Raw genomic sequence first — 13,241 nt, forward strand, 5'->3', positions numbered from 1 at the left:
CCTGGGGTTTTTTAGTTTGGGGTTTTGGGGGGAGGGGGGGTGGCATTGGTTGGGTTGGATTTTAGGGGGTTTTTGTGTTGGTTTGGTTTTGTTCTTTTTATTTATTTAGGTTTTTTTTTAACATGGCTTTCTGAGGGACTGGAAAGCAGAAGTTGTTGGTATGAAAGGAAGTATCCATTCTCATACTGAATGTTTAGTCTGCATGCTCCTGAAATTATTGTGAAATTCTGTGGCTACTGTAACCACCTTCTCTTTATGGCAAGGAGGTACAGTGCTGTAGAGAGATGGGACGGAGAGGGAATACTTCAGAAATTGTTGTTGTGGGAACTAGCAACAACCCTTTTTAATTTTTGTCTTGTATTCCAAGATGTTCATACCTAGCTGCCTGACTGAATGAGGGGGTTTGGGTTTTTTTCTTTTTGGTCAGAATTCAGGGGTTCTTTCCTTAAAAAAAAAATAGTATGGCAGTGGCAGTTGAAATTATTTCTGCAAGAGCTGCTTAATAATTGCTTACTAAGCTTTTTACTTCAGCAGACTCTGCCTTTTTGGCAAAGTGCAAATGTGCTAACACATCGCTTGAAGTACTGAAGTTTTTTGAATTAAAGGTTAACAGACTGTACAACATCAGGCAATAAAGCCTCACGGTATTCCTATATCTAGTGCTCTTGTTCTGTATCTCTGTGCATCCCATGGGGATGGTTTCCACAGTAAGACATGTGCATTTGGAGTATCATAGTCCCGTCACCCAGGGCTGAGCTGAAAGTCATATATGAAGCTCTTGGTAAAGCCTGGAGAGGAGAGTAGACCTGTCAGGAACAACCTGTGCTACTCCTTTCATGTTTTGGCTGATAAGTAATAAAAGGGAGGCAAAGTTTGCCTTTTTGTGACTATTGCAGGGGGTTTGCCTGTGGGCAGCGAAAGGGGATTGTTCTCCCATTCCAGAGAGGGAACCCAAGCACCCCATGAGGAGCAGGCCTTTCTCCGCTGCTGTGGAGGCCGGGAACGGTGCTGCTGTTGTGGTCTCCGGTCTCTCGGCCTGCGAGGGGAACGAGAGAGACCCCACGAAAGACGGATTGACTGAAATGCATGATGGCTGTACAATGTGAACTGAAATACGACACAAATAGAGTTCAGAGGTGCTCTCCTGGGAGGTAAGTTTGGGAGTGGCCAGCATGCAAAAGGAAAGCAGTTAAATACGCAGTATGTATTAATGAGAGGAAATGGTTCTGTACGTTGTTTCAGTACTTTGTACGCTGTCAGAGCCATGTCCCGTGCCCAGTGTGCTGCCCGTGGGTGCAGGCAGCTTCTTGGGGGCCGAGTCGCCAGTCCCGGTGGTGGCCGCGGGGCTGCGGCAGCTGTGGGTGTGGGGTGGGCTGGGAATTGCCTTCCCTGAGGACTTGCACTGACCGCGGGCGCTGCCCTGCGCGGCCGAGCCTTGCGGGCCGTGGCGCCGTTCCCCCGCGCCGCCGGCTGAGGGGCTGAGGGGGCGGCGCCGGGAGCCCCGTCCCGCGGCTGCCGAGCCCTCGCTGCCGCCCGCGGGCACAGGGAGCGGCATCGCGGCCCCGCAGGGGGAGGGCAGCCCGGCCCCCTCGGTGCCCACTGCTGCCGCCCCAGCAGGGCCGGGGGAGGAGGGGGCACAGGAAGCCTGGTGAATAACTTCGGTGGATAGGTCTGTGAGGAAGGGACGGGTGCGGATGGCAGGAGCCTGAAGCCAGGAGGGAGATGCTGGGTGTCCGTGCCGGATCCAACGCCTGGAGTGGGGATAGCTGGCTGTGAGGACACTGATGAACACCATCACCGTGGTCAGGCTTTATTTTCTGAAGTTTAGGCGATGGCTGCTCAGTGCACAATGAGCTGGGCCATAGCTCAGTCCTTCCTAGTTATATGTGGTGTCCTGTGTGTCCAGCCCGGGTAACAGAGGATCCAGGGAGGTACAGTGGATCTATGTGTGTACATTTTAGCCCTTCTTGCTGAAGATTTCAGGGGATGGAGTAGTAATTGTGCAGGAGTAATCCCAAAGACACGGTGGGGGGGAAAAAAAATCCCTGTTATAAATTGTCTTTTAACTTGTGCCTTTAATTTGTTACTTCGGTCACTAAACACAGCCCAGCCCACAGGGTACAGTTCTCAGGCCACGGGGTTTATGCTGCTGTCACACTGAAGTTGCGCTGGAATCCAGTTACTCTTCTCGGATGTCGATCTGTTTGTCATCCCACAGTCATTTCTGTGAACTACTGCAGGGAATCTTTCATATGCTGTGAACTTTGATTCCCCATCAGCTCAGTTAATTCCATGTCCTATCCTTTACCAGGTAGCTGTCTTATTTTTGAAGATTCAAGTCTTGTTTCATATTGGTCATCTACAAAGAGGACTAAGGACATTTTGCAGAAGAAAATATGAAAGATATTAAAACAGATGCATATATACAAAATACCATATTTTGGCCTTAGTAGTGGTCCTTCTAAATTCTCCAAAATAGTGCTTTATGGTACAAGACTCTACTCTTACAAAAAAAAAAAAAAAAAAATAGAAAGATATGTGGGTAATACACAGTGAAAACCACACCAAAGAACATGGTCAGCCTGCAAACCAAAACTGTAGTTGTAAAAGCTTTGTCAGCGGGAATCAGAATTGAACTTCTGTGTACCTGCATGGAAATAAATGCAAGATCAGCACCTTAAGTGGGGGGTGCCACAGGAGATCACAGCAGAGTAGGAAAGTCAGATTTTAAGAAAGGAGATGTTTCCCAGTTTCACACTTTTAACAGCTCTGATAGACTTCTCAAATAAGGGAGTTAAAATTTTAAGTCTTACTTTTGATAGACTGATTAGAAAATATACAGGAGAGGTTAAATTAAATGGAAACTTTAATTTCATGGGTTAGGGAATTAGGAGAGTGAAATAACTTACTAAGGAAATGAAAACACTAGATCATTCTTCAGAAATTTACTCTAGAAATAGGGTATGCTTCAGTCATTGGAAAGAACTTTGAACTGAATTTTAAAAATCCTTCAAGAATTTCCTAGTTTGAAAAGGAGACTATTTTAATTTTGTGTGGCTTTGTTAATATGTACCTTTATTATTACTATTATAGCATGGCCAGTGCTACCATCATTTCTTCACAGTTTATTCCCACAGTTGGATAAAGAGTGCAAAGATCTTGAAAGATGGATCCTGAAATGCAGAAAATGAGGGAAGTTGTCCTTGTCTACCTTGACAGAAGTGGTGGCCTTCAGAAATTTGTGCATGATTGCAAAAAATATAATGGTATTGCTCAATACATAGTCTGTTAAATTAATACATAATGTTACACAAATCTCTGTTATTTTAAGATACTTTTTGCTCCTACAGACTCAAAACAAAGTTATGCTGTTTATCGTTTCATTATTTCAATTAATCCTTCTGACATTGCTGAATTGGATGCAACTCTTGGAAACTATATTCTTCATAATCCCCTACAAGCTGCACAGATTTTTCAGTCAGTAAGTGTATCATAGATGAGTACACAAAAGTGCACCATCTAAATTTTAACAAGATTTTCCTTTCTAAAATGAAGTTATTTTTCCATCACAGGTATGTTTTGTAGCTATTAAGACATTGTCATTAATTGAACAATTGCAGACAGAAGCCCAGGTGAGTCTGCATTGGTTTTCTCCATTTAGATCTTGAATCTTCTAAGTATAGTGAAATATTAACAACTATTTTTGTATTAAGTTTTCATTTTCCCTTTGGTTGCAGTACTATTTATAATTAAAATTAGCTGGAAGTCTCACCCAAACATATTGCAATTGTGAGATTAATTAATATGAAACTTAGTTACTCTTCACGTGTTTCTGAAATTTTTTAACAGTTACGCATCACATTGTGTGTTTGTCCATGAAAAGTAAGCAGTTTTAAATAAAAATATATTTTTATGATACTAATGCAATTGTGTCTCTTGCTAGATCAGTATATTGCTGAAACCAACACATTTGCCACCTTTACCAAGTTATGTTCTGAGTCTTTCTGCATATCCCTTTAATTACACATCTCAAAGATTTTATATGTCTGAAGGGATAGTGATTGCAATGGGAACTGTAACAAAATACACACAAGGAGCAAGATTTCTTTGTACTGAGGAAACCTGTCCATTCTCTGAAGGTAGTAAAAAAAATACAAATTAATCAATACTATTTAAAAAGCTTTTAAATATATTTGATAATAAGAGATTAAAGACCTAGCATAACAAAGGTATTTTCTTATATAGTTTTATTATGCATACATTTTTGTAATGAGCACAGCAGGAATTTTATTACTTGAAAGGACTGGACTTACTCAGCATTATTAAATGTTTTAGAAGAATATCTGTGCCAGCAATCCCTTTTCCTAATGCTGGAGACAGTTTATAGGAGAAAACATAAGTCACCAGTATAACTTGAATGTGTTTAATATCTTAAATAACTTAATACTTAAATGTCTTGAATAACAATAAAGTATCTCAAAAGTAAATAAACTAAACTAGTAAGAACCTTTTTCCTTGGAAAATATGCTTAAGTGACTGGCAAAAGCTTCTAGCATAAAACAAGTTTGCTTTAATGAGTAGGTGACTTCTGTGGAAGTACTACTTTGAGTAATGTTACTGAATTGCTTGTACCATTGCAGGGTGAGGCCCTAAATACTTTTAAGGCTGGTTTTTTGCTTCTTCTGTAAGAGAGACCATACGGTTATAAAAGAGATGCAAAATCCCAAAGTTTGGAGACTTCAGATTAAGTCACACTGACATCTTTATGAGGACACGCACCTCTGATAGTGACTATCCATGTCCCGTGTCATTCCTACGCCAGGCAGAAGCCGCAGTGGCTCACTCCTCAAGAAAGCCCGGCCAAGCTATTCAGCTTGGGAATGTGCAGTAGGAAACTCTGCCATCTCGTGGCCAACCCCAATAAATTATATGGATAATTTTAGTGGAATATGTAAGAGAGACTCATCTGAAGAGACACGTAATAAATTTGGACTTTCACTGTCCAGTATTTTAATTGCTTCTGTTCTTCATGGGAAAATAAAAGGAGGGCATAGCATTAGTTTTAAAATGGTTGGTAACTTACTACTTTTTTTAGGATTTAGGTGCATCAGAGTGCATTGTCCTGGAGCTACAGAGTCTGCTACAGTGAGGACTGATTTTGTGTGTAGCTTGTGTTCTTCACCACTGCAGGAAGACATGAAATTTAGAGTACTTGGTGGTAGGATCTATGTAATCTTACTTTTAGATCTGGTAGTTTCCTACTTCTGTTACACAATAAGTAAACAAAATATTTCCAAAAATGGAAAAACCCATGGCTTTTTCCACAAAAGCCCACTTAAAATACACCAGTCATTTAAAAAAAATGTTTTCAAGAGAACTAACCTTTCTTTGCCTTTGTTTTGAAAGATAAACAAATAGTTGAAATGATTGATGCTAAAATGCTGAATGCTTTGAAAGGATATTCCAATGATAAATCACATTTTAGGATTCAGGCATTTACAGTGTTCTTGAGAGGTAAGATGAACTTTGGAGTTTTGTCAAAAATGTTTTAGAATTGATCTGTAAGAATCCCTTGCAATTGTAGCTCCATTTTTGGGATTAAAATGGTGAAAGTCATAATTTATATTGCAATTCTTTCTGTAGTCCCCTCCTTAATTTTATAAGAAGTAGCTAGGTAACAAAGCAGTGTGCACAGGTGATTGCAGAGCGTACATCACAAAATTCTTGTGTCACTTTTACACCCCCATTGAATTAAAATCCCCTGGCCAGCTTAGCAGTGTCTTATTCTAACTGTTGCTTGCTTTTTCATCCTTTCTACTTCCTTTGGCCATGCTGTTCTGTACTAATTTCATGCATTTTTAACATCCTTCCTCAATCTAGCTGTTTTCCACATTCCATCAGGATTTTTGGCTTCTACTACCACTACCTTCCACTACCACTGCCTTCCACTGCAAACATTAAATGATTTCTAATGTTAATATCCAACTGAAATCACAGCAACATATTTCCATTAATTCTTAAAGAAATCCCAAACAAACAAAGAGACAAGCAACAAAAAAACCCTCTGCCATTCCAAAAGTCCAGGGAATGATATGATTCATTTCTTGAAAACTAAATAGAAAGAACTAGGAGTGATAAAATTATATTAAAAAATTTCATAGAAAAATCTATGGTCAAGATACTGTGAGTTGTATGCTTTGAATTTCCACTGGCTCCAATGATCAGTGTGGTTACAGTGTTTCTCAGGCTGAGATTGATATCTGGTTGGATCTAATTCTCATTTTCAAAAAATAAATGGGATTTTGTTTTCTAAGGTGCACAGAAATATAAAGATTCACAAAGCTATTTGTGTGTCTTTTTGAAATCTGTAGTTTGTAACTCTTTATTGTGTTGGGTTTTTTTCTCTGACCTTTTATAGGACAGTGACTGATGATGGTGGTGCCACAAGTTTCAGAGTAGGAAATATACTTGTAAAAAACTGTCCATTTTCTTTTCAATGGAGGACTAAATGCATAGTCCATTTTCTTTATCATTAAGTCTATTTTCCCTCACCTGGTGTGCCTTCCTTACCTTTTGCACTAAATAATTAAAATTGTATGTTTCATTTTATTCTAGTCCATTATCGATCTGGCATCCAGCTGTTTTCTGCCAATGTTAAATCATCAAATCAAACATTCAGAATGTGTAGTTTTCTGACTATGTCTTTAAAACTGCTTTTATGCCCTAACATATCTGTAGCTTTGCCCCCCACACTTATTTTTTTATTATTTCCAGATGAACTGGCCAATAAAATGACAATAGGAAACCACTACAGGATTATAGGAATTCCAGCTTGTGTGCAAAATGGTCTACAAGCTACGGCATGTATAGAAGTCAACAGTGTACAGCTCTATAAACCAAATGGTAAGAAAGTTCCATTAAACACTGGCTTAAAAAAAGGTGGAAAACCTCCTAGAAAAAAAAAAAATCTTGAGAATTGGTATAGTTTTTTATTGTCTAGAGGTCCAGATTACAAAACCATTCAGGGACGTTCCTCTTACAGTCTAAAATGTGTACTTGCTGTTATTTGAGGATGTCTGCTTTTGCCCACTTTCCATGCATTGGGAAACTCCCTAATTATTTATTGTAGTTCTTCAACTTCTCTTTCCATCTTCACCTATCCATTGGAAAGTACTTTGAAATCATATAAAATGCACCTCATATTTCAGTTTGTTTTTCCTTTCTTATTCCATCAGTTCTAGCAGATTGTGTCTGCTAACTTTTTAGCAGTAAAATTAGCAGTGTCAGATGCTTACATTCTGAATTTGTGCTTAATACCGAGATATGTTTGTTCTTGGTAAGTTTTGTATCAAGACTCCAATGGTGATTTGTTCTAACACACCTGCATAGATCTCTTTTACGTGTTTGTTCACCTGTATTTTGTTTCCATTAGGTCCTTCTTTTGTCAGTGACAATTTTAAGTATCTGCTCTCACTGACTTCAAGTTCATGCTGGAGGTTTACTGCTGTCCTGGCCAACATCTTTGCTTCTCAGGTTGTTCCACCAGGCACTTACAATACTCTTAAACTTGCAATATTGCTGAGTCTAGTACAGACATGTGAAAAAGAAAATGCAGATTATCTGGATCTCTTGGTTGTAACAAGTGACACGCTAATAATCGACAGGTAAAGAGATTCTTTATTTTTTTCACATAAATTAGAATTTAAAATTTAGTATTTTTAAAGATAATAGGATTGGTCTTACATGGAAAGCTAGAGACTTTGTTTTCAAAGAATATACAAGGCTCCAACTTAGTTAAACATTCAGTTTTTATCCCTAGGACATTTTTGACTTTTTTCAAGTGATAAATCTAGATCAGAACTTCATTAATTATAAAACCTCCTAAAACTCTCATAAGATTACAGTAAGAATTTAACACTAGCACTGTTTTGCAGAGCTCAGACAAAACATTCTTCTAAAATCAAAACTGAAGACTGTCCCAGAAGCTGGTAATGCCAAAAAAAAAAAAAAAGGGGTCAACTTTTCAAACCTTGTTTCAATGTAAGCCTTTTCATCACTGATCCCCAGCTATCAGCCTTTTTAATAAATAAGCAGTGTATAAATAGATACTTATATTTTTATCACTCTTTTTCATAAAAACCATATGAATAAGGTGTGAAAATTCACATACATCTTTACACACAGATTATAAATCTGGTTGTTGTTGCCTTTAAACATTTTTCACTATGCATTTATGTATTTAGCTATTTATGCAACTATAGACTGTTAACACAATTTTACATACACTGCAGAAAAGTACAATATGCTCAGCTTTACAGTTACATTAATTTAAACCAAATTACTTTCTCCTTCCATAACTTAAAAAATTTCTCTGAAAGGGGCATGAATTTTATTTTCATTTGGAAGTTCTTCAACCAATTCACTAATATCTTTTGTTGTGAAAAAAAGAACCCAATACTTTGACCATTTCAAAATTTAGCTGTAGAAATTAGTTCAAATTTTAAAAATTGTGATCTGCAAGATTTCTTTTTTCCCAGGTTAAGATTAAGATTTCTTAAAAGAAACAGTAGTTCAGTATTTTAAGAATCAAACCATCTGGTTAATATTAAAACAGTTGCACACTGTAAATCATGATCAGTATTGTAATTGGTACTGTCTTGCATGTACACAGTAGTTACTGTCAGCAGCCTGTCAAAGTAGGCTTTTCCTACATATTTCCATTAGTGCAATACCCTATTTACTAATTCTTACTAATTTCATTTAATAATTTTCTCCCAGGTTGCAATACTAGGACAAACCATGCTCTGACATCTTAAAATCATTACGAGCCTTTGATTGTGGAACCAGACAGATAATTTGCAACCTCTCTGTGCCAAAGAACACAGTACAGGGGATGAAAAAGATATTCTATGCCTTCTTTCTCCAAAAGAATTGGAGGGTACTGTGTAACTCAGGAAGGCAGAGTTTACAAGTTCCAGCCTTTGCATTTTTCCTAGATGGCCAGAATTACTAATCCACTAAACTTTTACATCACTGGAAAAGTTTCTCTAGCATAGAGAGAGGAGTTAACAATGTGGGGTTAAATTATGAGACGACTTTGATTTCCTAGGAATTACTTCTGCACATGATGATTTGCCTCATGTTTAATCCGTAAGAAATACAGTCTCAATGACAGCTGTTGGAGAGCAGGCTTGAACCTCTACTTTTGTACTAAAACATTTAGTTTTGATGCTGGTGTCACATTAAGGGGTTTTTGTTGTTGTTTCTAAGTGAGTCTTAATACTTACTAAGTTTTTTTAAAAGCGAATAATTTAACAATTTATGACTGACAGAATTATTTAATCCTCCAGGCTTCTGAATTACAGCTTATGTCTTCTGCCTCGTGGCATACGACACCCACCTTCTAGTGAAATTTTTCCTTCTGTGTCCAAAGATAAACATGGAACTGGAAGTGCCAGTATTCAAGCCTGCAGTGCTGTGCTGGCCAAGGGTGGCATCTGTTACATAGGAGACTTAAGTTCATATAAAAAGGATAAACTTGAACTTCTGCAGTCTGGTAATCTCCCACCTCCTAACAAATGAGGGGACAGAACTAAACAAATGTGCAAATTCAAGGCTAGGTTTGTTCCCCAGCTTATGGCCCTCAAATGCTGCAAAAATCTGTACGCTGTTTTTAATGGGTCTGTGTAAGACACAAGGACAAAAAAGCCAAGGTCCTGTAAACTTAAATCTGCTACACTACAGACATCCATTAATCATAACAATTCAGCAAAATCACAATTGTGACTGATTTCAGATATGTGTGGGACTAGGATTTATAGCTAAGCTGAATTGGTCACGTAACTGATGAATTTTGTCTTATCCTAGTGCTAGAGAGCAGAACAACAACAGTATTTATTCCTGGGAAGAAGTATGGAGAAGAGGCTGACCAACAAGTTACTGTTTCAGTTCAGACCAACTTTTGGTCCCATGTAGATGTGGACTCTTCCTCAAAGAAACATATACAAAAGGAGAACTTTCTAATTGGACAGATGGTAAAGCACATGCCTAACAATTGAACTTGTTAGTATTTCCCAGAAAGTCACAACTTAAGTAAATTTAAATCAAGTATCTTCTAAAATGAGATAGCTTTCCCAAAAAAGTATTGAAACAAAATTTTACTAAGTATTACAGGTAATTCATTAGATAATCTTGCAGTATAAGTGGATATAGGATATTGCAGATGGAAAACAATATGATGCTTCTACAAGTCAAAAGCCCCAAATAGATGTTTTCTTTCTATGGGTCTTTTCTCTAGGATGTGAGTTTGATTCCAGTTAACCTTGTAGATGGTTTTGGGCTCTTGATCTACAATGAGTTTCCTTCCTGTCACCTGTCTTCTTCTGTTGTACATCATATCTTGAGAAGAGCCATTAATCCTGAAGCCATGCTGTACAAAGTCTCACAGCAGTTCAGAACACAAGATTACGAGGAGGTAACAGATTATACACAGTAATTTAGAAATGCATTATATTTGTGAATATCATACTAGGTTTGGCATCAGAAGGTTCTCTCTGCACAGTCTGCTTAGTTTTAATACTCACTTTTTGCCCTTCCCCCACCATATTTCCACTAGCACTAAGAGGATCATTGACAAAAGCAGCTTCAGTTCTTGAAAAGGGTCAGTATAATAAATACAGTTTGAGCATGTTTCTGGAAAACAGACTAAGTTAACATTCATATGTGAACAGATCTCCAATATCTACTTTTGGCCAAAAAGTTTACAAGCAGTAGCAGAAATTAATATTCCATTCTAATTAAATTGTCAATATCTGTAGCATAACTAACAGATGATTCCCCCCAGAAGTGTTCAAGGCCAGACTGGATGAGGCTCTGAGCAACCTGGTCTAGTGGAAAGTGTCCCTGCCCATGGCAGGAGTTGGAACTGGGTCATCTTTAAGGTCGCTTCCAACCCAAACCATACTATAATTCTATTTACTATCCAAGATCTGTCCTTATTGTTATCCTTCATATTTTCCTTATTCAGCATAGCCAAATGGTGACAACTGTCTTTACTATTAAAACTATTGGCAGAATATATTGTCCAGCCTGTATTAACTATGCCACTGGTATATTAAAAGGTGTGAAAAAAGGTCAGTTCTTTATTTTCCAGTTAAATATTTAAGATGTATGCTCTCTCTCTAGTTTATTTTGTTTGCTAGGAATCTTCATGTTGAACTGAGTTCAGAAGCAGAAAGTCTCATTCAGGGCTATTATCTTGCAAGTCGCAGGGTGAGAAGAGACTCCATTCATGGATCAACGTTATCAGCCTCTGCACTAAAAATTCTGTATGTCCCACTTTTCATTTTCAAAGAGAAATTGTGCTCATCTGCTCAGGAGCTTGTTTAATAAAAATCTAGATAAGACTAACTTTTTGATCAAGCATAAATAATCTTATTTATCATTTATGAATGCCATTTATTTTATATATTGAATTGTTATATATATATTGATACTGCTAAAAGAAACCCAAATTCAAACAACTTTGCCAGGCAAAAAAAAAACCCCAACAGCTATTTACAAAACATGTATCATTATTAAAGCTATCTAGAAAAACAAAATGGGACTTAAATAGGCACTGCTTTATCATGGGAGCAAAAAAGTATTAATGGATAATATGCCAAGTTCCACTTTTTAGCACAAAAAGTCAATGCATATGTATTTTGTCAGTGATAAGTGTAACTGCACAGCTAAAGTATGAAAAAAACCAACCCAGCATTAACTTTTAATTACGTAAGTGCTTGACACAGGGCAATACACATTGCATTCATGCCTGCAGTATTTTTTATTTCTGATATGCTTATATTGATCTCTTAGGATCTCACTGTCTAAGGCTCATGCCAAGCTCAGTTTAAGACAGACAGTACTTGAGGAAGATGCAGTGATTGCCATCTTGTTACTTGAGTCATCGCTGACCCTAAAACATGGTAAATAATGCACAACAGTTCCTTAGTCTTGGGTGCATCACCAGCACATTTTGTCAGTCTGAAAAAATTCTATATCCATTGATTGCAGTAAGCGAATTTCAGATCAAAATCCAGAACTTCCCGTGCTGAAGACTGGTATTGGAGAAGTCTGTCAGTTTGATTTCTTTGCTGAGTCTCAGTGCTGTATGTAATGAGGCCACAGGCCTGAACCAAGCCTGTCCTTCATGCTGGCTTATTTGAGGCATTGCTCCTCTTAACACTGGCTGAGGTTAAACTAAGGACAGATTTCCCTCCCTGGGGAAACCAAAACCAAGGGTTGGAGGTTTTTTTGTTTATTAAGCATCAGTCATATTTGTTCACACACATATTTGGAAGTGAGGTAAGAATTATGATCTAAGATTGCATTACTAAGTAATTTGCATCACAGCTTTTCCCCCCTCAAAGTACTGGCAAATATGAAGCCTTTCAGCTTAAGGTTTAATTTCTTCTTTGCCTAGGCACATCTGTATTGTGTGTAGCACCAAATCCTGTATTTCCATTTGACATCAGTGATGAAAACTCCCTGCAACAGAGAGATATTTACCTCATGCAGTGTCACCATCAAGTGCTGAAGTTTATTGCTGCCTATAGCCCAGGAATTCACATTAACACTAATGAAGAGTAAAATTCCCACTCTAAGTAAAGCCTGAGGCTTTGGCTTTTTGAGAGACTACAGTTAGAAATACAAAATTACTTCTCCTCCTGGCTGCCACTCTCCATTCACAGCTAAGTGAGGAGTAATTTAGGATTCAGGATTTTTATTAAGACTACAACTGAAAATTAAACCACCAGTTCAGAATCTAATGTTTCATTTCAGTGACCTGAATTCTGCAGTTTTTCTTGTTGCTTCTTTTCAAATATATCACCCAAAGGGTTAAGGAGTTTTAAGAACATTAAAACCCTTATTTTCCTAGTTTAAGTTAACAGTCTTTAATTCCTCATGGTGTATAGATTTTGAAATGTATAAAAGTATTATCATACTGCTTCCTGTTCTGTGTCCTTTTTTACATTACAGCAACACGAGATTCTACAAGGATGCCGGATGCTCCTGCCACCAAAACCCAAACAAAACAAAAAAGCCTGCAAAACAAACAAACAACAAAACAAACTCCCTAGCCTTCCACCCTCCCCCCCCCAACTGTCTTCCCCCCAGCCTCAAAAAAACCAAAAAACCCAGTGTTTCCACATTATTTTGTATAGACTGCAAGGAATAACAGAGTACTACAAGTAAGTGGA

The 13,241-nt window shown here is 37.9% G+C and overlaps 1 protein-coding gene across 1 annotated transcript; it reads left to right on the plus strand.

The window, feature by feature from the left end:
• Nucleotides 1–2,514: 2,514 nt before the first annotated feature.
• MCMDC2 (minichromosome maintenance domain containing 2) lies at nucleotides 2,515–13,092 on the plus strand. Its single transcript, XM_069004897.1, has 14 exons — nucleotides 2,515–3,266; nucleotides 3,351–3,481; nucleotides 3,573–3,632; nucleotides 3,944–4,139; nucleotides 5,096–5,218; nucleotides 5,407–5,514; nucleotides 6,775–6,903; nucleotides 7,433–7,664; nucleotides 9,351–9,556; nucleotides 9,868–10,034; nucleotides 10,298–10,474; nucleotides 11,185–11,327; nucleotides 11,857–11,966; nucleotides 12,464–13,092. Exons 1-14 carry the CDS (start codon nucleotides 3,167–3,169, stop codon nucleotides 12,628–12,630), a joined length of 2,049 nt encoding a protein of 682 aa, XP_068860998.1. The 5' UTR covers nucleotides 2,515–3,166; the 3' UTR covers nucleotides 12,631–13,092.
• The last annotated feature ends 149 nt before the right edge of the window (nucleotides 13,093–13,241 follow it).

Source organism: Aphelocoma coerulescens, chromosome 2 (genome assembly GCF_041296385.1).
Source record: "Aphelocoma coerulescens isolate FSJ_1873_10779 chromosome 2, UR_Acoe_1.0, whole genome shotgun sequence".
NCBI lineage: Eukaryota > Metazoa > Chordata > Aves > Passeriformes > Corvidae > Aphelocoma > Aphelocoma coerulescens.